General features: G+C 41.5%; 1 protein-coding gene across 1 annotated transcript in view; it reads right to left on the bottom strand.

Moving 5' to 3' along the window:
- ENOX1 (ecto-NOX disulfide-thiol exchanger 1) overlaps positions 1-27673 on the bottom strand; it is a 449429-nt gene that overhangs the window by 136984 nt on the left and 284772 nt on the right. The window contains exons 4-5 of the mRNA XM_087938075.1: positions 24568-24710; positions 23272-23409 (exon numbers count right to left, since the gene is read on the bottom strand). Of these exons, the coding sequence (XP_087794201.1) occupies positions 23272-23409; positions 24568-24577 (148 nt within the window). The 5' untranslated portion in view covers positions 24578-24710. The remainder of the gene's footprint in view (positions 1-23271; positions 23410-24567; positions 24711-27673) is intronic.

Raw genomic sequence — 27673 nt, forward strand, 5'->3', positions numbered from 1 at the left:
CATGGAGATATTTTTCCACCTCTGTTGTCAGCGATCTCATCAGGACTTTGTACAAAGCGTGGGTTCTTGGCGTGAACCCTCACTTGCCAGATGGCTAGACATAATATTGCTTCATTACTCCTGTCATCTGGAACCATCTGCTCCACATGTCAAGTTCCCACTTTCTGATTTCACTCTGATATTATTAATTTTGGCCTCCCTGTTATCCACAAGGCGTATTGTTGGACTGCCAGGTTTCTGACAACATGGATAGGTTTGTTCCTATTTTAGTGAAGTTGTGCGGTGTGGAAAACACCCTGTTTGCAATTAAGAGGCAAAAATGGCAATAGCTCATCATCTGTAGGGGAAGAGCAGACTGAAGGCAGAGTCAAGAGGGGACGTAGCCTGGAATCGTTACATGTCCACAAACGCTCCATGTCTTGAATAGCATTGAATTCTGTCTTTGTTGTTGTTGTTGTTGTTGTTGTTGTTAGTTGCAAAGTCATGTCCAACCCATCGCGACCCCATGGACAACATTCCTCCAGGCCTTCCTATCCTCTACCATCTTCTGGAGTCCATTGAAGCTCACGCCGACTGCTTCAGTGACTCCATCCAGCCACCTCATTCTCTGCCGTCCCCTTCTTCTTCTTTTGCCCTCGATCTTTCCCAGCATTCAGCTCTTCTCCAGCAAGTCCTTCCTTCTTGTTAGGTGGCCAAAGTCTTTGAGTTTCCTCTTCAGGATCTGGCCTTCTAAAGAGCAGTCACGGTTGATTTCCTCTAGGACTGACCAGTTGGATTGCCTTTCCATCCAAGGGACTCGCAGGAGTCTCCTCCAGCACCAGAGTTCAAAGGTCTCCATTCTTTGGCGCTGCACTTTCCTTATGGTCCAACTTTCACAATCATCCATTGCAACCGGGAACACCATAGCCTTGACTCCATGCACTTTTGTTGGCAGGGTGACGTCTCTGCTTTTTAGTATACTGTCTAGATTTGCCATAGCTTTCCTCCCCAGGAGCAGTCTGTCTTAACTATTGCCAATTTCATGCTGACCGTTAATTGATCAAGATTCCTGTATACCATTGGTCTGTTGTGGTCTGTTGGCAGCCTGCAGAGACAGCAGCAGAGTCGGACAGTGGGGAGGAACATGGGCCAGTCCAGGAGTCTGGGGAAGACTCAGATGAGGGTCCTGCATCCGACACAGAGATGGGGCCAGGGCTATCTGTGAGTTATGTGCTGACTCCGGAGCTTCCAGAATCTGACAGCAGCAAGGCCAAGGAACAGGGGGAGCCTGTTCCCAGTGCACGCGTGCACAGAGCTGCCAGAAGGCAAGAACAGTTAAGACAAAAGGGGAGACTCAGGAGTAAGGCTGAGAGGTGATTGCCCCTCCCATAAGATATAAAGAAGGAGCAAAGGGACAGGAACCTTTGCAGGAAGCAACTTTGTTGGTTCTGGTCAGTTTAAACTCTGAAGCTCCGCACTGACTTTGTGCTCCGTTTTGGCCTCATATAACTAATTGGAAATTGAGTCGTTGGCAGCATTTCAAGGGAGATAAAGGTGCGTGGTGATCAGACTTATCTTGAAGGACTTTGGCAGGCTTCCATGGGACTGTTTACAAACTGTTTCAGACTCATCATGGGCTGTGGATGACTAAAATTCACAGCCATTGAAATAAAGAAAAAAAGGGTTTTTTACAGACCCCTCACATCCCGGACACAAACTGTTTCAACTCCTACCCTCAAAACGACGCTATAGAGCCCTGCACACCAGAACAATAGACACAAGGACAGTTTTTTCCCCCAAAAGCCATCACTCTGCTAAACAAATAATTCCCTCAACACTGCCCAACTATTACAAAGTCTGCATTACTATTACTATTAATCTTCTCATCACTCCTTATCACCTATCCCCTCCCACTTGTGACTGTATGACTGTAACTTTGTTGCTTGTATCCTAATGATTTTTTAAATTGACTGTTCCCTAGTATGATTTGATTGCTTATTGTACTCTATGACTATCATTAAGTATTTACCTGATGATTCTTCTTCTTTTTTTTAATTTTATTGGTTTTTAAAAACAAACATAAACAAACAAAACATAAAAACATCAAGCTATCTTCCATAGGTGTACATACAGTGTGCCGGTTGGTTTACAAATTGTTTTGTGCTTCCATTTCGTAGTCTTCAGTTACAATTACATTACATATAATCTCATATTGTCAATCAAAAATTAAATACCTTAGTATCATTATTAATCAAACATTTGACTATACTTTTATTCATTCATGTTTTACAAGATAACCATAATTTACTTAGTTTATTTTATAACAGTTCATATTATCACCCCAAATCTATCCTAAAATCATTTTGTAGATATAATAAGAAAGAAGTACATCTTTATATATTTATTATTTTCTAAAAGTCTACATATTTCATTACTGTACTTTATTGTCTAACCATTGACAGAAAAGATGCCAAATTTTATAAAATTGTTTATCCTCTTGTTCTCTAATTTCAAATGTCAATCTACTCATTTCAGCACATTCCAATATTTTCTTAATGATTTCCTCCTGTGATGGTATTTTCTTATTTTTCCAGTTTTTAGCAAATACAATACTAGCCACTGTTAATACATTTACAATCAGGTATTTCTTTACTATATATTTCAGATAAAATTCCCAATAAAAATATCTCTGGTTTCAAGTTTATGTTTTTTGTCATTTTTTCCAACCACATGTGGATTTTAGTCCAGTATTTTTTAGCATCTGCACAAGTCCACCACATATGGTAATATGAGCCAGGTGTCTGATGACATTTCCAACATTTTTTGGATTTATTCTTGAACATTCTTACTATTCTTGTCGGGGGAAAATGCCACCTGTAAAACATCTTATACAAATTTTCTTTATATGCTGTTGACATTGTCATTTTATAATTTTGAGGCCACAATTTTTGCCATTTCTCTAAATCAATCCCATATCCAAAATTCTTCCCCCAAGCAATCATAGTTTCTTTAACTTGCTCTTCTTCTAGTTTAACTTCTAATAAATATCCACATAATTTTTTAATCGCCTTTTCATCAGTACCTGTCAAAATCTTATCTAAGTCAGTCAGTTTATCATAGAAACCTTCTGTTTTAGAATCTTTATCATACCTTGAATGTATTTGCGCATATGAGAACCAATTCATCTTGATACCTTGTTCCTCTAGTTTTTGCATAGATTTAAGTTCACCCATTTCATTCAATATTTCACCATATCTAACTGTTTGTTCCTTTTTGTACATTATAGGATAAGAAAATACTTCAATAGTCGATAACCAGACTGGAATTTTCAAATAACATTGTCTTTTAATCTTCTCCCAGTTTAACCACAGAGACTACCGGATTCTTGACTCTTGATGAATGTATCTTTTCTTTTATGTACACCAAGAGCATTTGCACCAAAGACAAATTCCTTGTGTGTCCAATCACACTTGGCCAATAAAGAATTCTATTCTATTCTATTCTATTCTATTCTATTCTATTCTATTCTATTCTATTCTATTCTATTCTATTCTATTCTACTCTACTCTTCCTGTGTAGGTAGAAAGTGGAATTTCTGTGTGATCTTGATTCATAATGCTTTCCAAAGCATAGCTTTAGGAGGTCAAATGGTTGTAGGAGCTGGGCGTGGCTGGTCTAGTGAAGAGAAGGACCAGGGAAGATAGGATAGTAGTCTTCCAATATTGGAGAGGCTTCTACAGGGAGGAGGAAGGGGTCAAGCTTTTTTCCAAAGCACCCAAAGGCCAGACAAGGAATAATGGATGGAAGCTGATCAAGGAGAGATTCAACTTGGAAAAAAGGAGGAATTTTCTAACAATGAGAACAATCAACCCATGGAACAGAAGTTACCTTCAAAAGTTGTGGGAGCTTCATCCCTGGAAGCTTTCAAGAAGAGACTTGGCTGCCATCAGTCAGAAATAGTGTTTGGGTGGGGGGTTGGACTAGATGACCTACCAGGTCCTTTCCAACTCTGTTATTCTGTACAACTTATTCTCCAGAAGGCAGGACAAGAAACAATGGATGGAAACTAATCAAGGAGAGAAGCAATCTGGAATTAAGGAGAAACTTCCTAACAGTGAGGACAATTAACCAGTGGAACAACTTGCCACCAGAAGTTGTGGCTGCTCCGTCACTGGAGGCTTTTAAGAAGAGACTGTCAGCCGCTTGTCTGGAAGTGGTGTAGTAGGGTCTCCTGCTTGAGCAGGGGGCTGGACTAGAAGACCTCCAAGGTCCCTTCCAGCTCTATTCTGATTTTATTTTGATACAGAGAATTCTAACTGGAGTATTGAGCCCAAGGATTAAGCTTTTTGGTTTTTTTTTTTTTGCTTTCACTTTGCTTTTTATTTCATCAAATAAAAAGCACGGCCAATTTTTATTATACCCCTTCACCCTCTCTCTCCAGCACCGAGATTACACAGTATACGAAGATGAAGCCGGTGTCTGCTCTGCGACACTGGAAATTATAGCATTTTGTTGTTGTTGAAAGAATGAGAAGCTAACATTATAACTCTTGTGAGGTGGGGGGGTAATGGAAGTTGAAAAAAAAAAGTTATTTCATTTCTTGAGGCACCATAAATTATTCTGCGAAAAGCAGTTTGTGAAAGACAAATGTTATTTTATACCATCAGTTATTCAGAGGCAATCGTGTGTTGCTGGGCTGTTCCCACCAATTTGTTGTACCGTTACTGGATATCAATGGAGCAATATTTAATGATAATATGTAAATTTTGCATTTTGGCAGCTTAGGAATTGGAACTAAGCTAGAATAAGGAAGAAAAACAGACTTTTTATCTTGTCATCGAGCCATAACGGAAACTACTTAGCTGTAGAAAAATCACAAATTATTCTGCTTTAATTCTTGATACAGATCTATAATGCACTGGCTCATAAAATCCCATATATTTTGGAAAATAAATTAATACCATATGCACCCAAGCATTAAAGCTTTTACTTTAATGACCTGAAAGTAGACAGATAGGCCTTTGATGTAGTGGTAATTTCAACTTCTTCCATCTGCACAAAATATTTGGTGGAGGTTCTTCACTTTCTTGATTTAATTGCTTTTCCTTGGGATGGCAAGGACACGAAGTTAAAGATTCAAAGTAGGAACACATAACGTTTGCTGGGGTCCTTGGTGCTCTCTAAGCTTGGTTGCTTTACAGATACAGACACAGATAATCAGAGTGGGAAGGGACCTTGTAGGTCATCTAGCCCAACCCCCCGCCCAAGCGGGAGACACTACACCATTTCTGACAAATGGCAGTCCAATCTTTTCTTGAAGGTCTCAACTGATGGCGCTCCCACAACTTCCGAGGGCAACTTCTGTTCCATGGGTTGATTGTTCTCACTGCGCTTTCTTGCAGACATCTCATTACCCAACTAGATAACATCATCAGCGCAGTCAAATAAGTTTCTTTAGACTGGCCTCAAGCCAGGACTGTCTTTGCTTTGGTAGCAATTCTTCCTCCTAGCACTGATGATGTTACCCAGTTGGGCCATGAAACATCTGCGGGGCCATGAAACATCTGCAAGAAAATACACCAAGCTCAGAAAGAATCAAGGACCTCATTGCCGCCTCCTCCTCCTCCTCCTCCTCCTCCTCCTCCTCCTCCTCCTCCTCCTCTCTGCAAACCCACTCCTTCTAGTACTGATTATGTTACCTAGCTGGGTAATGAAGTGTCTAAAAGGAAACCACTAAACTCAAAGAGCACCAAGGACCCCACAGTGTTCCTCCTCCTCCTCCTCCTCCTCCTCCTCCTCCTCCTCCTCCTCCTCCTCCTCCTCCTCCTCCTCCTCCTCCTCCTCCTCCTCCTCCTCTTTGCAAACCCCACTCTCATCTAGCATTGAGGTTGTCACCTAGTTGGGTCATGAAATGTCTGCAAGAAACCACCAAGCTCAGAGAGCACCATTTCAACCCTGAGCTACTGATATTCTCCTTTATTGCTTCCTCTGATCTTTCCCTAAGCCCTGTTCACTGGAGATGAATCAATTTTTTTTAACAAAAGTTTATAATACTTACTGCAGGGCATTAAACCTCGCTGTCCGTGCAAAAACACGATCCCCTCCACTGCCCCAAAAAACTTCAAAGGATTAGTGACTTGGCAAAGATTTAAATTTACATCTGTGTCCTTTCTGTCAACACAACTCATCTACTTTTCATAACGTTCTTTACATCATGTTCTTCTTCCTAACCGAAAAGCAGCTGGTGAGTCAAGCCACATAAATAAATAAATGGCTCAAAACATATTGAACACGCTTCTTTCTTTCTTTCTTTCTTTCTTTCTTTCTTTCTTTCTTTCTTTCTTTCTTTCTTTCTTTCTTTCTTTCTTTTCTTTTCTTTTTGATCCTATTGATTTCACCGGGATAATTTCTAAGCATAGATTTAAAGCCTAAAATAGAATAGAATAACAGAGTTGGGAGGGGGACCTTGGAGGTCATCTAGTCCAACCCCCTGCTTAGTCAGGAAACTCTACAACACTTACAGACAAATGGTTATCCGGCATCTTTTTAAAAAAGCTTCCAGTGTTGGAGCATTCACAACTTCTGGAGGCAAGTTGTTCCCCTGATCCATTGCTCCAACTTCGGAAGATATTCATTCCAAAGTGCTAAAGTTTTGACGGATCGGTGCCAGCAGTTCAACTCTGTTATATGACCCTCCACGAAAAGAAATGAGAAAAGAAAAAAAAGAAAGAAAGAAAAACCTCTAATTTTAGCAAACGCTGAGCTGAGATTAAGTGTAATTTATACTGTTCACAGATGGGCGTGTTTGTTTAAAAATTTGATGTGGGTCTCAAGTCATTCATCGCATAGAGCATGTGATGACCCAAGGTGGGATACAAAACAAACACAGTCACAGAAAACAGGTGAAGCCCCTTTTATTCCTTCACTTTGCTTCCAAGCTCTGAATATTCTTGTCGGAAGACAAAAACCTCCCACACAAACAGTTAGAAGAAGAAGGAAAAAAAGCAACACAAACCAGGTAAGATAAGGGCTGGAGGACTTCCACAGATAACACACACTGGGAAGGACGCCAAACTCAGAGAGGAACCATAAACTAGAGATATTTCCATGCTTTGTTTCCAGCGTTCGCCCATACGCAGGTCCGTCCTCTTATTCAGTTCTCACAGCTGCAGCCCATGAAGAGGATCAAGGCCCTCTCCTCCCAAGTAGACCATGTCTCTCCCTTATCCTCTCCTCCCTTTGTGCCCTAGGATGGAGAGGGGATGGGCCTGGGTCCTCCTCTGACTGCCCAGCCGGCCTCTGCCCTTCCCCAGCCACCTCCACAACCTCTGGAGCTGCACTTCCGCTCCCTGTCGGCTGTTCCTCCTCTTCCTCAGAGTCAGTCTCCAACAGGGGCATGACAGAGCAGCTCACAGATACATTTATTTGATTTGTACATTTTGTCAAAACTTTACTGCAAAGCTCACATTAGCTTGAGGCAGAATTCAGCCTGGGAAAATACTGATGCCATCTGCTGTTAATTTTAATCATGGATTTCGCGGTCTCTTATTATGATTTGCTCTATCCAGTGATTCTGAATTCTTTTCTTTCCCTATGAGTAAGAATACTCGGTTGCAACTCTACCACCGGCTGTAACGAAATCCCACCAAAAGATTTCTAAAGATGACCATCTGTGGAGAAGGGTTGAAAAAGTTTCAAGAAGAGATTGGACTGCCCTCTGTCAGAAATGGTGTGGGGTCTCCCGCTTGGGTGGGGGGTTGGACTAGATGACCTACAAGGTCCCTTCCAACTCTGATTATCTGTTATCTGTTATTGAGTTTCAGGTTGGAAATGTCTATAGAGATTTACAGTTGGTCCCAAATATGCTTTTTCAAAAGACAATTGGACTTTGTTTTTTGCTTGAAGACGTTTTGCTTCTCATCCCAGAAGCTTCTTCAGTTCTAACCGAAAGGTGGAGGAGAATGGAAGGATTTCATTTGGCCATTAGGACTTCCTCTGAGATTCACCGAAGCCACTTGGAGGTTTATCTTTTTTTATCTATCCAAATAGCCTCAGTAATTCTCAGAGAAAGTGCTAATAACCAGATGACTGCTCGGAATATAAATCCTTCCATTCTCCACCCTTCAGTCAGAACTGAAGAAGCTTCTTGGATGAGAAGTGAAATGTCTTCAAGGAAAAAGAAAGAAAGACCAGTTGCCTCTTGAAAAAACAAACGTTGGGACTGTTGGAATGGAATATCCTATCCTACAAAACAAACTACACCAGATCAACAGATTGTTCTTCCTTTACCAATGACCAACTAAAGATGAACATAATTTGAAGAAAGCAGACAGATGCACTGTCACTATCCAGGATTAAAAGCTTGGGCAGAATCAACTCCAGGCCTAAAGCATGAAGCTTCTTCAATTCACACGCAAGGTGAGTGCTCTTGAATGGAAAGGACGCCAAAGGTGCTTTCCCAAAAGGCAATTGGACTTTCTTGTTTTGGGTTGAGAGAGGGCTGTTCGGTTTTGACATAGATGGTCTTATTGACTCTTCTTTCAAACCGGAGGTCTTCTCTGTCCAGAATATGGACTGTGCTGTCTTCAGAAGAGTGACCCTTGTCTTTCAGATACAGATGGACTGCTGAAACATACCCTGATGGGTTTACTCTCCTGTGTTGTGCCATGCATTTGAGAAGGGGCTGTTTTGTTTCCCCACTGTACAGAACTGCACATGTCTCACCGCACTGTATTCAGGGGTGGGCTGCTGGGAGCTTGCAGGAGAGCCCCTAGCTAAGACTCTGCGGGGCTCAGAGAGCCCCCAATAACCGCAGAAAGGCAAGCAGCCAGGGAAAGCTCTTCATAGGCTTCATTGAACTTCTGGGCCTTCAGCCAAGAGAATTTCACACCTCATAACAGTGTGGCAAGCTAGATAAACAATCCACTCAGCGCTTGCAAGGGAGCGCCATTGAGAAAATCAGATAACGTATCATTAGCCTCTAAGAGGATTAATTCCCAAATAAGAAGAATCAGGTAACTCACCATAAACTCCACTAAGACTCCAAGATCCCCCTCACAGTCACTGCTAGTAAGCCTGGTTTCACTCAGTCTTTTATTTAAGTATTAAATAAAAGACTACAAAATAACGAACAACTTTTTTTTAGATAATTACAGCAAAGAAGCGACGTTGATTTGGCCACACCCACCAAGTCACATGACCATCCAGGGCAGATCATTAGGGCAGATTGCTAAAAAAAAATTGAAGCCTACTCCCTGACTGTATTTACGTATATGACATTGCTCAGATTGTGTCTGGGCACTTGGGAAAATTGAAGAAAAGATGAACCCCAAAGTAGCTTCTTTAAAAAGCAGACAAAGGAGGACTTCCTAAAAGTTTTGTATTTCTCTGTCTTAATACACTTGGCCTAACCACATACTGTATATACAATACATTCTTCACACACTTTTCCTTTTTTTAAAATCACTCTTTCTTTGCACAGAAACCGAAAACCTGATAAATATCTCCAAAAGAGACCGATTACTTGTTCACAATACATTTTAGGGATCTTCGATGGAATTTAAAATAAATGGCACGGCAGCAAAAAGTAATCACCTCTTTAAAATGCAGCAGTTTTGACGTTCCAACAGAGAACAATTTCATTATTCATTCCTCCCAGACAGAAAATCTTTTCATTTTCTAACCAAACTGCATATTTTAAGGAACACAGTTGAGATTTTTGAGTTGAAAAATACATTTTAGTTGGCAAGAGTTAAGTTCAGATGAGCTGCTTATATGCAAACAATACTTTAATTTCATAGGCGTTTTTGTAGAAACGCAGCTAGATGTCATGCCCCTGTTGGAGACGGACTCTGAGGGAGAGGAGGAACAGCCGACAGGGAGCGGGAATGCAGCTCCGGAGGTTGTGGAGGCGGCTGGGGAAGGGTAGAGGCCGGCTGGGCAGTCAGAGGAGGACCCAGGCCCATCCCCTCTCCATCCTAGGGCAAGCAGGGAGGAGAGGATAAGGGAGAGACGTAGTCTATTGGGGACGAGAGGGCCTTGATCCTCTTCATGGGCTGCAGCTGTGACAACTGAATAAGAGGTCAGACATGTGTATGGGCCAGTGCTGGAAACAAAGCATGGAAATATCTCTAGTTTATGGTTCCTCTCTGAGTTTGGCGTCCTTCCCAGTGTGTGTTATCTGTGGAAGTCCTCCAGCCCTTATCTTGCCTGGTTTGTGTTGCTTTTTTTCCTTCTTCTTGTAACTGTTTGTGGGGGAGGTTTTTGTCTTCCGACAAGAATATTCAGAGCTTGGAAGCAAAGTGAAGGAATAAAAGGGACTTCACCTGCTTTCTGTGACTGTGTTTGGTTTGTATCCCACCCTGGATTATCACACTAGAATCTTCCTCTGTTCTTTCATATATTTTTTTTGACAGGCCTCACATTTGTCTTCCTAGCAGGCTAGCGTTACAAGGCATTATATCTCCAAATCCAAAAGGCCATTATTACTATGTATTATTAGTGGTTCTGAAGCTTTAAACATGACTCACTTTCCTAGCGATTTCAATAAAGTATTAATTTTACAAGCAATTAAGAACAGCGCTCTCTCTTTTCATGACACAGTTCTTTTATAATAATAAAAGATTGCATCCAATTATGTCGTGAAGGTAATTTTGAACTATGAGCTTCAAAAAAAAAAAAAAAAAAACCTTCCCACCATTGATAAAACTAAGTGGTATTTCCACAATTATTCCAGCATTTCATCAGTATTAAAAGAAAAGGAAATGGGTGTAAAATTATTTAGTTGTGTGCATTTAATTACAGTTCTGAGCAACAAGGGGTTGGTTTTCCATGGAGTGAGGGAGATGTGTTGGAAATAAATAATAAATATAAAATCAAATGTGGCTTCAAAGCAGCAGAATAAAACCTAATTTTTTAAAAAAAAAAAAACATTCAAAAAGCAACAGAGAGTATATAATTCTATGAAAAAAGTGTTTTGGCACAATTGGGACCTGAATTTCTGTCACTAAGCAAGGCAGTTGCTTTTGTGACTTGTGACCGATTTTGCAAATTTTTTTGCCACGGTTGTTAAGCGAACTATTGCAGTTGTTAAGCAAGTCATGAGGTCATTAAGTGAATCAGGCTCCCCCCCTTGACTTTACTTATTGGAAGCTGGCTAGATAGGTCCCAAATAGAAATTACATGACCTTCCTTCTTTCCTTCCTCCCTCCCTCCATCCCTCCCTTCTCCTTCCTTCCTTCTTTCCTTCCTTCCTCCCTCCCTCTCTCCCTCTTTTCCTTCTTCCCTCCCTGTGTCCCTCCCTTCTCCTTCCTTCCTTCTTTCCTTCCTTCCTCCCTCCCTCCCTCTTTTCCTTCTTCCCTCCCTGTGTCCCTCCCTTCTCCTTCTTCCAGGTATTCCAACAGTCCAAGATGGAAAGTCCACCTCAAATCTTGAGCTGGCTCACCTGAGGCTAGAACCAGGATGATGCATCTGGTCTTCATCGCACAGCTGGTGGACTTGCTGAGTTTTCACAATTCTGCTACAATGCTCTAATACAATAGATGTGTCATGCCCCTGTTAGAATCTGACTCCCAGAGAGAGGAGGAACAGATGACAGGGAGTGGGAGTGTGGCTCTGGAGGTTGTGGAGGAAACTGGGGAAGGGCACAGGCTGGCTGGGCATTCAGAGGAAGACCCAGGCCCATCCCCTCTCCATCCTAGGGCACTCAGGGAGGAGAGGATAAAGGAGAAACATGAATGGCGTGGTCTACGGGGGAGGAAAGGGCCCTGATCCCCTTCATGAGCTGCAGCTGGGAGGACTGGTTAAAAGGATGGACATGCGTATGGGTCAGTGCTGGAAGCAAAGCATGAAATAATTCTAGTCTCTCAGTTCTTATCTGAGTTCTGGCATGTGTGTATTTCAATATCTGTTGACGTCTTCTATCCCTTATCCTGCTGGTCTCATTAATTGCTTCAGTGTGGTTTGTGTTATTATTTCCTATTTATAATTTATATGTATTTTGAGTTTGAACAGAATTTCTTCCTTTTCGCAACTGTTTGTGGGGGAGTTTTTTTCTCCAGTCAAATGATAATTGGACCTTGGAGGCCAAGTTGAAGGAATTAAAGGGACTTCACCTATTTTTGTTTGTTTGTTGCTTTTTTACCCCAGTCTGTGTCGTCACAAGATGTTTATGGAGATTCTCAGTCATCTAGGTCACCGTTTCCCTAAAAGTCTCTTTTTTTTCCCCAAAGGCAACTGGACGTTCTTGATGTTTTTTTCCTTTTGAAAATATTTTGCTTCTCATCCAAGAAGCTTGTTCAGTTCAGAACTTCGGAAGAAGAGTTTTGAGGAAGAAGCAAAATGTTTTCAAAAGAGAAAAATAAAAGCAAGAAAGTCCTGTTGCTTTTTGGGGTGGGGGAAATCACTTTTAGGACTAATACATCAAACAACTTACCACCACCGCCCTTCCAAAAGAGTGAAATATTTTGAGGACTATTTTAAAAAGGCAGGATAAAATATTTCCCCTAAAAGAGGAACAAAAAAAATCTTAAGGGAGACAGAAACTCAGAGTCCCAGCTCCCTGCTGCCAGCAGATATTTTGTGCCCATCAAGAGAGACTAGGCCAGCCTATCTACAAAACAAAAGACTTTCAGGAATTAAGACATGACCCTCCAGGACATAATAGGATTAACCCACCAAGACACAGAGCTCACTGCATTGCACAGTTTCCTAAGGACATTGCATTACAGTCCAAACTTCAACCAAGCTTGGCTGAGACAACCCATAGAGCCAACTATGACCTCTACATAACCCCTACATGGCCCCATGGGAGTCTGACCACAGCCAATAGAATACATGTTCTTGCACAGCAACAGGAAGCTCAAGTTCAAAGCCCAAGCAAAGGTATAAATACCCCCCACACACACACACACACACTCAACGTCATGTGGTCAGTTACGCAGAACCCAGCAATTCTGCTTCATCATTAAACCATCTTTCCAATCAGCCTCCAGCCTCCATTTTGTCTCCGGTGCCTTCCTCCCACTTGGAACTGAACCAGATGGATATTTCTTCCAACATTACCCTTCCCAAAATCTTTGAGAAGCCTTTTCTTGAACTGCTCTACCTCGAAGGATTGAACATGCATAAAAATAAGAGGTGGACTTTCCACTTGTCCCCTAAATGAAGTAAATTTGCTCCTGGTTTCTGGTGAAAATTTAGATGCTAAGGATTATTTTATTCCAACAAAAGCATTTTTTAAAAATAAATAAATAAACCAGTTGCTTTTTTTTTCCTCTGAAGGAACAGGTGGCAGGTGGAGAGACAATCACTACCTCTATCTACAGATTTCATTGTCTCTCCATTTGCATTCAAAAGGTCCAACAATACAATACAATTTCTGTTTCTCGTTTTAATTATGATCAAATGCACCTGAATCTTGAAAGCAAGCCTACATTTTTATTGAAGGGCTTGCAACGCTTTCACGAGATAGGATGAATCGAACGCAGAAAGGCGAGTCAATTCAAAACCAATGCAAAATCAACCGCTAATCTCATTTTTCTCCAAAGGATCATAAAGTTAGAAAGCATGAAGAAAATTAACTATGGAATGAAAAACATAAACAGAAATGCTTCCTTATCTGAAATTCTTTAAAAAAAATATATTGGAAAAATGACAGCGAGCCATCTCTTCCCTCAAAATGCAGAAACCATTGAACTGTGAACATTATTGTCACATTTCACCATTTCCCTCACTCGTAAACAATGGAAAATGCCTGAATTGGGCTAGCAATTCAGGAATCAGCAAATCTTCTCTCGTGTTATTGCTATTATAAAGTCTAGAATCTACATCTTCAGCTCAATTTCCACTCATAGGAATACTTTTCAATATTCCAATATTCCCTTAAAATGATAAACGAGGAACAACGTGCGAAAATAAAAGTGATTGATGATAAAAGATTAAACACTGCAGCTTAGTGCTTGCATTACAGCTGCAAGCTTTGCTGCCTAAACTATAAGCAAAAGTATCTGCATACCTTTTCTGCAGTATATAACTCAAAGTATACAAAGGGTTCTTTTAAATAAAGGTAATCCTCAATTTATGACCAAGATTGAGCCAAAAATTTCACGTGCTTCATAAATATGAGCCGATTGCCAAGCCAATCTTGCCAAATTGTCAAATTCTGCCTCAAATTCTCAAAATCTGGGTATTCTCATCTGAAATTCTGACAACCTTACAAAAAACAAGGTTCCAGTCCCTTTGGGGGAACATGAACAAATGGTGAATGCAGATATTAAGGGGGGAAAAAAAAACATATTTTTCTATGTCCTTTTGACACAGAACAAGCTGACCTGGAAAGAAAGTTGAGGGCTTTTTTTTGTTTTTAAATGGTATTTATGATGTGCTGAACTGGCTCTCTAATTTTTATCAGAGCCTCAATAATTTTAAGAGCTCATTTTTGACGAAAAAGGAAACATTTTCTGTTGTTTGCAACGTGGAATGAAGTTTAGGCTCAAATATTTATTTTCTGCTTTTTCTGAAAGTTGATCACAAACAATAACTTGGGCAAAAAGTGGAAAGCTCAGCAATTTTTCCTCCCCCCACTATTTTATAATGGCAATCCCAAAGAATTCCGAGTTAATCTCCTTTAATCAGTTCTACACAGTCGATCCGTACCCTAAGACAAGAGGAACAAACCATGGCCAATTATCGACAGATGACAAGCGAAGCGTGGGGTGGAGAGAAAACCCTTCATTTTGGAGAGCTTCCTTTTGTCCTAAAGATAATGTATACAAATGAAAACAAGAGCTGAAATGATATTGCTCGAGTGAGAATAAGAAGCAAAAGAAAAATAAAATAAAATAAAAGACTCCCATCATTTGTACGACTGACAAATTTGGGGCCAATTGCTTCATTTGTTACAAGGATGTCAGATACTCGCTGATTACGAAGGCTGGAATATATATTCAAGACTTTCTTTTTTTTTAAGAACAGATGTGGAACATTGTTGAGATAAGGAACATAGCACATGTTCTCCAAGGATGAAGAATGGGATCTGATTTATTTACTTATTAAGAAAATTTATATGGCTGCCCAACTCACCCTCGGTGACTCCTTGGTGGCTTACAAATCAATATATATAATAAGGTAAAGGTAAACAGGGTTGCCAGATGGCAGCTTGGCTCTGCAGCCAAACTCAAGTCAAAATTCGCCCAAATTCGGCCAAATTATTTTCTCTCAAATTCTGGCCAAATTTTCCAGCCAATTTTTTTTATGCAATATAACGTGAGGATATAATGGGTTTTTTTGGTTTTTAACTGTTTTTAAATAATCAAATCATAAAAAATAGTCTTTATTCGACAACGTGACGTGACGTCATGGGAATTTCTGCGTTTCTTTACTCACACCCAGGCTAGGCCGCTCACTTCAAATAACCGCTACTACCGTTCGGAAAGCTCAGGACCAAATGCAGCGATCCTGAGGAGCGGGGAGCTACGGCATGAGGGTTTTTAGGGGGATTCCCCCCCATTGAAAAAATATAATCACTAAACAAATAAAACGACACAAAAATAGCAATTATATATACATCCGGGTTAACATGTAAATATATATTTACATCCGGGTTAACATCCGCTTATATTACACAGCGCTGTTCACAGTCAGAAGGCTTCGGCCTGTGTATCGCGTCATTTTTCAGAGGTTTTCAGATGATCTGACAGTCACTTTCATGCGAATATATTGTACTGAAAACCGGTATTCGGCCAAAATTTCGATTTCACGGCCAAGCAGCTTTCATACAGCCAAATTTCCGGCCAAATATATTTGGCCGGAGACATGATTTTTTTTCACGGCCAAACAGATTTCTATACGGCCAGATTTCTCGAATTTGGCCAGGAAAACGGCCAGATGGCAACCCTGAAGGTAAAGGTTCCCTTGGCACATCCGTGCTACTTGTTTCCAGCTCTAGGGGGCAGTGCTCACCTCCATTACAAAGCCAAAGAGCCAGCGCTGTCCAAAGACGTCTCTGTGGTCATGTGGCCGGCATGACTAAACATCTTGGAGGGTGCACGGAACGCTGTTACCTTTCCACCCAAGGTGGTCCCTATTTTTCTACTTGCATTTTCATCTGCTTTCGAACTGCTAGGTTGGCAGAAGCTGGGACAAGTAACGGGAGCTCGCTCTGTTATGCGGCACTAGGGATTCGAACCGCTGAACTGCCAAACGTTCTGATCGACAAGCTCAGTCTCTTAGCCACTGAGCCACCGCGTCCCTTATATATATATATATAATATAAGACATTTTTTAAAAAGCAATAAGCCCTGGGGACAAAAACTAATCAGACAAGCTACTTGATGTCTAAGGAGATTATCAGTCTCAAAGGTAACTTAGACTTTTCTTGGATTTTTTTTCCACTTGAAAATAAGTTTTAGTTTAAATCATTTTATGAAATATTTGGATTTCTTTTTTTCTTTTTGTAATCCCCATTTATTTGGATTATTCAGTGTCTTAAAACTAAGGTTTGCTTCCGAATTTATTTTAGATAGCGGGTTTTGCCAGGTGTCATGCATGCAAAATCAGATCACGTGAACCCCAAAATTAGTTCGTAGTCCTGGGAAGTCCGTGGTGCACCTGAGCATCAGCAAGACAAAGGAGATGGTCTTAGAGTTCCGGAAGAAGAGAGAGGAACCCGCCCCATTTTACATTGAGGGGGGCTGTGTGGAGAGAGTTTTCTCCTTTAAGGGAGTCTACCTCAGTGAAGATCTTACCTGGAAAACCAACACAATCCAGGTGGCCAGAAAGGCCCAACAGAGACTCCATTTCCTCAGGGTCTTACAAAAGAATAAAGAGGAACAATGACTGATGGCCTCCTTTTACCGGTCCACGAAAGAACGCGTCCTCTCATATTGCATGACAGTGTGATATGCTGGCTTGACAGCCGTGGATAGAAAGACACTACAAAGGGTGGTGAGCACAGCACAAAACATTGTGCGCCCTGACACCACTAGGTGACCTCACTAGGGCTCGCTGCCTTAGAAGAGTGAGGAAAATCCTCAGGGATGACCCACACCCCGGTCAGCCCTTCGTCACTCTCCTGTCATCGGGTAGGAGATAGAGAAGCATAGCCAGCTGGACCAACAGGCTGAAGAACAATTTCTACCTGTGGCTGTCAGACTCCTAAACGGAAAATGTCAACATAGTATGATAGATTTGCAGGCAGGGGTGGGATTCAAATTTTTAACAACCGGTTCTTTGGGTGTGGCTTAGATGGTGGGTGTGGCTTGGTGATCATGTGACTAGGTGGACATGGCTCTCAATATCACTCACATTGAGGCACGCATCTCCTCGCCTGGCCTCTCATGACTGTGGGGATGCTGTAACAGTCGTAAGTGTGAAGAATGGTCATAAGTCACTTTTTTCCGTGCCCTTGTAACTTTGAATGGTCACTCCACACGAGCAAAGTACCAGCAAAGGAGGGGGAAAAAACTCCAGAGAGGTTCCTGAGACAGGAAGTCCAGTCCTGCCAAGAATGTAATAAGAGTTAACGGAGAGGCAGTTTCTATAAGCAACACCAGAATGTTTCCTTCCTGCCTTCCTTACAGGATTAGCCCTGTAATTTCTTCTAACAACCAGTTTTCTGAACTGCTTAGAATGTTAACAACCGGTTCTAGCAAATAGGTGCAAACTGGTAGAATCCCACCTATTTACGGGGCCAGCGCGTTGTGCAACAAGGTCACATGGTGTAATAAGATTGGGATTGGGTTAGGGACTTCTGTCCTCACTGTGAGTTGTGTTGGGGGGTGGGCTGCATGAAGGAAGGCTCAGTCAATCTCATTGTACACCTGTTGTACTCTGACAATAAAGGTTGATTGATTGAACTTTCAACAATCGCTAAACGATTGTAAGTCAAGGACTACGGATAGCCAAATCTCACCCTGGATTCTGCCTCGGTTTATCTTCCCAACAAGAAACCGAGTTGGAAGATCATTTCAAAGCAGTTTATTTGGGTAACCCTGATAAAGCGGGATCTCCCTATGTAAAGCGAGAACCTTGAGACTCATCCTACATTCCTTTTTACAGTCAACACAACAAAGAACAAGAGGAAAGTTGATTGGACAGGAGAAAAGTAATCTCCCCTTTGCATAGGAAATCAGTTGCATGCAGTCAAACAGGTTACATATTTGCATCCCATAATATCACCCACGTGCATTAAAGTGCGGTCTGATGTCAGAAGGGGCATAATTATTAAGGAAAAAGGTTGCTTACAGTTTACACAAGGGGATAAACCAGACCCTGGTCTCCAGCCTGTTTGTCAGTTTAGGAATGTTAAAAATCTAATAAACCTGAACGTCGTTGTTGTTGTTGTTGTTTTTTAAAAAAAGAGAATAAAATCAAATTAAAATACAAAGTAACTATGTTTAGTTAGCAAGTTGCAAAACCCATGTCAGGTGCCCCTCCCTACCTGTAAGCAAACAATTGTGGTCTACCTTAGACAGCCGTGGGAGCTGTTGCTGTGATAATACAGTGTTAAGTACTTGGAACATTTTCGAGTCATTTGGATGGCGGTGTGATCTTTCTCGTTTTCGCACACAGTTAAGCTGCAGGATCGTCATTTCAGCTTCCCTGCAAAACTGCTTGGTGGGTTTCAAGGGCAAGTTGAAACAGAGCTGAGAATGGGTCTGACACCCCCTCAACACAACGACGCTATCCTACTACAGCGGTACTCGGTGGCCTAAAGCAACCTCAGGTAGCAAGCTCACATACGCAGGTGGGCTGTCTTTCTCAAAAGCTATTTTAAACAAAACGTTCATTAAATCAGGGCAAGGCGTTACGTTATGACCTTTCTGACAAAGCTACGTTGTTCTGAAAATGCAGAAAAAGAAACCTCCTAATTTTCAGTCCTTTGATTAGTCTAGTGTAGTGAAAAGGACCAGGGGGGGGAACATGATAGCAGTCTTCCAGTGTTTGAGGGGCTCTGTAATGACCCAGGGTGGGATACAAAAGCAACACAGTCACAAAGACAGGTGTAGTCCCTTTAATTCCTTCAACTTGGCTTCAGTGGTCCAATTATTGACTGGAGAGAAAAAAAAAACTCCCCCACAAACAGTTGCAAAAAGGAAGAAATTCCATTCAAACTCAAAGTACATATAAATTATAAATAGAAAAATAAACAACACAAACCACACTGAAGAATTAATGAGACAAGGCAGGATAAGGGCTTGAAGACGTCCACAGATATCAAAATACACACACTGGGAAGGACGCCAGAACTCAGATAAGAACCGATAGACTAAAATTATTTCCATGCTTTGCTTCCAGCACTGGGACATGTGCAGTTTGTCCTTTTAAACACTCCTCCCAGCTGCAGCCCATGAAGGGGATCAAGGCCCTTTCCTCCCTCATAGACCACACCATTCACGTTTCTCCCTTATCCGCTCCTCCCTGTGTGCCCTAGGATGAAGCGAGGATGGGCCTGGGTCTTCCTCTGAATGCCCAGCCGGCCTGTGCCCTTCCCCAGTTTCCTCCACAACCTCCGGAGTCACATTCCCACTCTCTATCAGCTGTTCTTCCTCTTCCTCTGAGTCAGATTCTAACAGGGGCATGACAGACTCCTACAAAGAGGAGGGGGGTCAACCTATTCTCCACAGCACCTTGAAGGCAAGACAGGAGGCAACTGATGGACACTAATCAAGGAGAGAAGCAACCTGGAATTAAGGAGAACTTTCCTAATGATGAGAACAATCAATCAAAGGAGCAGATTGCCTTCAGAAGTTATGGATGCTCCTTCACTGGAGGTTTTGAAGAAAAGTCTTCTGCATCCAAGGTCCCTTCCAACGTTATTCTATGTTCTAAGACCTTGTGGAGCCATCAACTAACCCAATTTTCCACCTGAAAGAACTTGAGGTTCATCACAACCTCAAGACCCTCCTTTGGGTCTTTTAAGCACCAAGGTGGCATGGCGGCTTTGCAGCACCCCTCATGGGAGCAAACAGGGGGGATTATTTTGTCTATGATCAGACCATGTCCATGGATAGTAAAAACACAGGTGGCGGTTGGGTGCAAACAGTTTATTTTATTTCTGCCTTTCACAAAGTTAAAATTCCTGATTTATGTTCCTTGTTCCCGGCCTGTCAGAGCTGATAGAAGCATTTACAGCTTAAGACTCTTAGCTCTGCAATGCTCCAAAGGACACTTGAAGTGCTTCTACTCAGACGATTAAACTAGCCCTGCTAAGGCACCCACAACTGTGTGGAAAACTTCGCTCAAATGTCACTGTGCACTGTGGGGTGCACGGCTAACTCACAGTTCAATGCAAAGTGTTTCCTTACTAAGAATGACGATAGGTAGTTCTCGGCTTACAACAATTGAGGGCAACCTTTCTGTTGCTAAGCGAGACCTTGGTTAAGTGAGTTTTGCCCCATTTTACAACCTCCTGTCATGCCCCTGTTGGAGTCTGATTCCAAGGGCGGGGGGGTGTTGAACAGCTGACAGGAAGTGGGGGTGGTGGCTCCAGTGGCTGTGGAGGAAACTGGGGAAGGGCACAGTCCGGCTGGGCATTCAGAGGAAGACCCAGGCCCACCCTTCTTCATCCTAGGGCATTCAGGGAGGAATGGAGAAGGGAGCAACGTGAGTTGTGGCTTATGGGGGAGAAAAGGGCCCTGATTCCCTCCATTAGCTGCAGCTGGGAAAACAGGATTTAAAAAGGGCGTTTGCGCACAGAACCTTGCTGGAAGCAAAGTGTGCATTATCTTCTTTTTGTCCAGTCTTATCTGGGTTCTGGCATCCTCCCCACTATGTGTGTTTCGTTATCTTTTAAAGTCTGCAATTCCTTATCCTGCCTTGTCTCATTAATTGCCACAGTGTGGTTTGTATTGGTATTTATTGATCATCTATATTTACTTTGGGTTTGAGTTCAGACTGAATTTCTTCCCTTTAAAGACTGTTCTTGGGAGAGTTTTTTCTCCAGCCGATGATAACTGGACATTGGAGGCCAAGTTGGAGGAATTAAAGGGACTTTACGTACTTTTGTGACTTTGTTGCTTTAGTGCCAGGCCCCTTTGGGTCATCACACCTTCCTTGCCACTGTTGTTAAGTGAATCACTACAGCTAAGTGAGTCACATGGTTGATAATTGAATCTGGCTTCCTCATTGGCTTTGCTTAACAGAATAACAGAGTTGGAAGGGACCTTGGAGGTCTTCTAGTCCAACCCCTTGCTCAAGCAGGACACTTTATGGCATTTCAGACAAATGGTTGTCCAGTCTCTTCTTAAAAACTTCCAGTGATGGAGCACCCACAACGTCACACTACAACCACTGGCTTGGTGGGCATGGCTTGGTGGGCATTGCTTGGTGGGGGTGGCTTGTTAGGTGTGGCAGGGGAAGGATATGCCAGTATATTCATGAACTGGACTAGAGCATGGTAACAAGGTCAGCCAATGAATAGGCATAGCAACTAAGTCAGCCAATGAGGACTGTTTGGAAACTGAAACTAGAAGTAGCCTAGGCTGGAAACTGAAACTAGAAATAGTCTAGGCGTGGCTCTATGTTAACCTCTGCAACTCTGCAGCTATGGTTGAAGCTCTGAGAGTCTGTCTATTGAAGATGAAACTAACTTGCTTGCTGAAAACTGGAGTCTGCTCTGAACTTGCCACATGTTTCTGTTTGAGTTTGTTCCATGTTGGAGAGAAATCTACAACTGGTTTGTAAAATCTACTTGTTATGTTTATAAAGAAGTCAAATGAAGCGTCAGCCATCTGTGTTTATTTTTCTGGTGCAGAATTATCACTGCCAAACTCTCAATGGGATACTGCTAAAATCTCCATTCCCTCCTCACTCCTGGGGAAGGTTACTGCAGAATCCCCATTCCCTCCCCACCTCACTAACCTGCTTTCCTGCTCCGTTCTCCTGTGCAGGGCAACCAAAGAAGACCCAGCCAATCAGCTGGGACCCAGGAGGCAGAGAACAGAGGGGGGGCGGGGCCAGCCAGAGGTAGTATTTGCCGGTTCTCCAAACTACTCAAAATTTCCACTACTGGTTCTGTAAAACTGGTTCGAACCGGCTGAATTCCACCTCTGCACAAAGGGCCTCTCATTTGTGTTTGCTCTTTGCCCAACTCCATAGGTCTTTATGTTCTCGGGGACACACACACACGCGCACACACCTACTCTCTTTTGTTGTTTGTGTTGTATAATGGGCATTGTGCTCAGAGAGCTCCTACTCTCAAAAGAAGACGAACAATTGTGCTTCCAGCCATTCTCTGTCTCCTTAATGGATTCCTCGTGACGAGAAGAAGATGGATGGGGCCATCACGAGTGAAAGAGGGTGACATCACCGGGGGAATCGATAAATCTTTGGGGATATGGCAGGGCAATTAGATAATTAGAACCCTATCAAGAAGGACCAATGAATGATAGGGATTCATTTATATAAGAATGGCTAAGGAATAAGGAAACACAGCTTTCCGTTTCTGCCTGGACAGATTTACGGATTGTACGATCTCAAGTTCGTCTTTCTTCTTCTTTTCTTTCTTCTTCTCACGTTTAAGCCTTCAGTCCTTAAGCATAGTGTCCTGAATGACAAGGCAGTCCTCGATTTACGACCACAAGGGAGCCCCCACATTTCCAAGTTGCTAAGCGAAACGCTGGTCAAGCGAGCTTCATCCCATTTTACGGCTTTCCTTGCTGCGGTTGTTTAGTGAATTGCCACAGTTTTTCAGTTAGTCGAATGGCTGTTAAGTGAATCTGGCCTCCTGTCATGCCCCATAAAACATTTTATATAGGTTTTCCTTATACGATGTGGCCAATATTTTTTTGTGTGTGTCTCTCCCATAAAGTTTGCCATTTATCCAAATTAATATCGTATCCAACATTTTTAGCCCATGCCAGCATCATTTCTTTTACCTGTTGTTCCTCTAGCTTATAGTCCAGTAAGAATCTATAAATTTATTCAATAACGTTTTTGTAAAAAAAAACAAAGCAAAACAAAAACCCTTGCATTTCTTTAGAGAATTTTGTCTATTTTCACAAACCTGGACAATGCACTCTATAGATTAGATGCCCGTTAATGCCAAGAAATTATTGCGTTGTACGCAGCATTCGCAAAGCAGAGTACACAGTTTTAATAAAAGGAAATAGTGGGAGAAAAAAATAAATAAACCCAGCCCTGAATGTACACAAAAGATACTCACACCCAGCACATAACTTTGGAAAGCAGACGTGTGGGACATTTATCTGAGGGCTCTCGTTCCGCTCCACAAAAAAACAAAAAAAAACCAAATCCATAAACCTGTGCAACAAATCTTTGCAAAACCCTTACCTGTCACAATCTGTTGTCCAGTTAATCCCACCGGTACCATTCCTAGGTTATTCATTGCGGTCGCCCAGGCTGATGGATCAGTGACTGACATGTTAAATTGCGCCGTGTCTATAGCTATGTTCCCCAAGCCATCAGCTGCTGATGGGAGAGAAAACATATTTTGATCAGCAAGATGACCAGATGGGTCAGTGGGCAAACTAGAGAAATCTCTTCCATTCTTGCAGTGCTGTTATTTCAGAACGTATCTTCCCCCCTCTCGCCATTCTCGTTCTCATCATCTACGGGGGAAAATATGCCGTGGCAACCACAAAGCAAAAAAAAAAAAAAACCAAAAAAAAAAAAATCCAATATATACAATGTCTGTTGAGACATAACCCAATAAAGGGCAAAGGTTCCTATGGAAACAAATTCCCAAGGACACTGATAGGGTTTTGCGAGAATAATGAATTTAGTGTGGCAAGGAACCGAGGGGCACTTGAAAACTTCACCTCTGCTGTGTGTTTCTGACTGCAGGCCCCTCTGGCAGATTTCACGCCTGTGCCAAAATCTAGTTTTCTTTTTCTTTTCTTTTTTTCCCGGCTTCTGTACGACTCAGTATCGTTTATGCTGGAATAGCACCACACAAATGTTTCTCAGGGGTAATAGGATGAATTTGAGCTAGGCAGGACTTAGAAAATTGGAAGGAAATGGATATCAAATCAGCCAGGCGTATCCCACGTTCTGGGCAAGATCCAGAAAATATTAACCTCCCATCCTGACCTCCAAGTGAACTAATGCAATTGTGGTATGTAAGGTACCCCAAATTTAATCGTCTATGGAGATTCTCATCCATCTAGGTCATGACTGTCCCAAAGGAGCTTTTGCAAAAGACAACTGGACTTTGTTTTTGTTTTTTCTTGAAGATGTTTTGCTTCTCATCCAAGAGGCTTCCTCAGTTCTGATTTAACAGTGGAGGATGGAAGGATTTATATCGCTCGCAGTTATCTGGTTGTTAGGTCTCCCTCTGAGAGTCACTGAGGCCACTTGGAGAGTTTATCTGGTTATCTGTCCAAGTGGCCTCAATGACTCTCAGCGGGAGACCTAACAACCAGATGACTGTGAGGAATATAAATCCTTCCATCCTCCATTGTTAAGTCAGAACTGAAGAAGCTTCTGAGATGAGAAGTGAAATGTCTTCGAGGAAAAACAAAGCCCGTTTGCTTTTTGCAAAAAGGAACTTTGGGACGAATGCAATTCTTTTTTAAAACAACAATAATAAAATAGACATGCAACCGGAACTATCAAACAGACATTCACCTGTGCCCATGGTTCCGTTGGGTATTTCTCTCAAACGTTGTCCTGGCGTACATTGACTTCTTCATTTGCAAATATATTAACAGCTGGAGAGGCGAAAAGTTCTCTCCATTCCCAGGTCCTGGATCCACTTTTAGTGCGGTATGCTTTGGAAGGGGAAAAAAGGAGAAAAAGAAAGAAAGAAAAGAGTCAGGAATTGAACATTATTTTAAAACCGTTCTTCCTGGCGAACTTTGCCAGATGGATAGGCATAGCTTTCCAGAGGAACCTCAAGGGTAGCCCCGCTCAGGACATCAAAATGGATATTACGCCGGTGGAGGTTCCCGCTCAATGAGAACAAAACTGTCCTGCTACATAAACTCTGGTGTAATGTTTTGCCTCTGCTTAAACCCTCCAGTCTTTCAGTTTTATCAGCTGCTGCACAGCTGCTTTTCCAACCCAGCTTCTGCTGGGAGGACCGACTTAAGACTGGAAATGCCTTCTTTAAAAAGTTAAAAATTAATTGATATTGAAAGGCCGAAGAAACAACTTCATTCTGGATTATGTTTCTGGGTACAAAAACGAAAAAAATAAGGCAGGCATACAGAAAGGGGGTGGGTGGGAGTTACCTTGATGCATTTTCAAGCTAAGAAATGGGTTTTTATTTATTTGCAAAGTAGCATGCCATCCCTTGGTATCTTAAAAATCATGGTCAAGGCAAGAGAGTTAAAAACAGTTTCTCTAAAGGTTTAAAGGTGGGTCATTTAGCTCTTCTCCTTGTCTTTTGAAGTGGGGGGGGGACTGCAATAACTTAAAGCACATTCAAAGGATAATGGGTTCTGTGTTATCAATGCAAACTTAATTTATAGTGATCGGCAGTCTTCCGATAAATAGCTTACATTCAGCAGGGCTGGCACCCCAAAATTCCAGAGATGTTATTTGATATCACTAGTTACTTTATACTACCGTATTTTAATTCATAAAAGATGGAAGGGTCAGAAGTGTGTTTTTTACTCCCAACTTGAGAATGTCTCTCTATTGATATTAAGAGATATAATAATAATAATAATAATAATAATAATAATAATAATAACAACAACAACAACAACAACAACAACAACAACAGCAACATAATATTGACATTCTCAAGATATAATAATGTGATCACATGGGTTAAGGCTCTCAAACATATATCCCAAGGAGTGTTATATATACATTATATGTTATTATGATAGAAGAGAAAGTGAGAGACAGCTGATAAATAAAGATATAGAGAGAAAGACAGGTAGGCAGAAAAAGATTGATAGATGGATGGATGGACGGACGATAGGATAGGATAGGATAGGATAGAATAGAATAGAATAGAATAGAATAGAATAGAATAGAATAGTTGGGAGGGACCTTGGAGGTCTTTTAGTCCAAACCCTGATTAGACAGGAAACCTTATATCAAAAAGATATAGATCGATGGATAAATGGATGGATGGATGGATGGATGGATGGGTGATAGATAGGTAGGTAGGTAGGAGGTAGATAGGTAGGTAGATAGATAGATAGATAGATAGATAGATAGATAGATAGATAGATAGATAGATAGAAAGAAATGGATTGATAGAAATATGTTTTATATATGAAAGTATTGTGTTGAAAATAAGAGATTCTCTCTCTGTGTTTGCTTGGGGAATTCTAGATTTTGTTTTCAAAGTCCCTGCTTCGCATGAATCTCTTTCAAACATCTGCCGCAACAGAAGTGCCTGAAAAGAAGTTATATGCAAACAGTGGCAGAGTTCGTTTGTTTAAGAAAATAACTTTATACTGGGAAAATATGGACTGAAGAGGAAACTCGGTATACCGAAGAGTGGACGAAGCATAGTTGGGATTTAATCAGGCAAAGCCTTGCCCGATGTCCATAGACAATGTACACAATTTTCTACAGATTTTATTTTATGTGACAAGAAACGAGGAAACACAATGCAAAACCAACTTTGATGAAGCAAAGCAACCTCTTGACGTTAACCCAAAGATGCTTTTTCTCAAAGGACAACTGGACTTTCTATTTGTTGTTTTTTCCTGGATTTTTTTTTTTGCTTCTCATCCAAGAAGCTTCTTCATATCTTGATGTTCATGTTTTCTTGATGTTGAAGTTCTCCAAAGCAAAATCACCCATTATATACTGTGATCCTCACTGACACAAACAGATCATGGTTGTGGCCCCTTCCTCCACCAAAGTTCCATTGGATTGGATATGTGATAAGTCACAGATCATAAATCACCATAATCCATAAGATACAAACAACAAGCGATCAATCATCAGACACCAATGGGAGACGGTAGTAGGAAAGATGAGAAGATGAGAAAAATGAGAAGGATAATAACAATATAGCCACGCTACATAAATATGGCTCAACTGCATTAGTCTCCCATTTTGGGAGAATCAAAAATTGCAAACAGAAACCAAAGAAGGGGGAAAATAGTATTTTTTTTTCCCAGTCCCAAAAAAGAAAAAAATTGAGTTTGGAAGATCTACGTGGCCGGTGTTAATGATGATTTCTTAATGCTAGTAAGGCTAATTTACATCAGAGAATGAATGACACACAAGGATTCTGCTACGAAAGCTGTCGCTGATCCAAAGACCCAAGAAAAGAAAGCAGCTGGCCACACCGACAAATGAAACAAGGAGTTGCACTGGCAGATAATCCTGACTACTCTCTCTTTTTATTCTGCCGGAATGAATACAGGTTGGTTCCCTAATTGCTCTTTTCTCATTGCAACCAATTTTGCAATAATAGCTCACGACCTTGTGAGAAATCCAGGGTTATTGTTGTTGTTTTGGTCTGGCTGAAGAGTTTAGAATACCTCTAGTAGGGGAAGAAATAACTGGAATCCTGGTATTTTTGGTATTCCGCTATTTATGGAAAAGTAAAATGCTTTCTGGATCAGGGTTTGATTTTAAGCATGCCTTTCCTATTTCTTTAAAACTCTGGAGAATTCTTTTTTTTTCTTTTCTTTTTTACTGCAAGCAGACCAGAGTCTGTGATTGGTAGGGCCATAAATCATGTTAAGAAAGTCATAAATAAATGCCTCTTGCCTACACAGCATTACCAGGCATCATAGGGGCTTTCCCTCTGAAA

Source organism: Pseudonaja textilis, chromosome 8, assembly GCF_049901715.1.
Source record: "Pseudonaja textilis isolate UNSWEBS1 chromosome 8, rPseTex1.2, whole genome shotgun sequence".
NCBI lineage: Eukaryota > Metazoa > Chordata > Lepidosauria > Squamata > Elapidae > Pseudonaja > Pseudonaja textilis.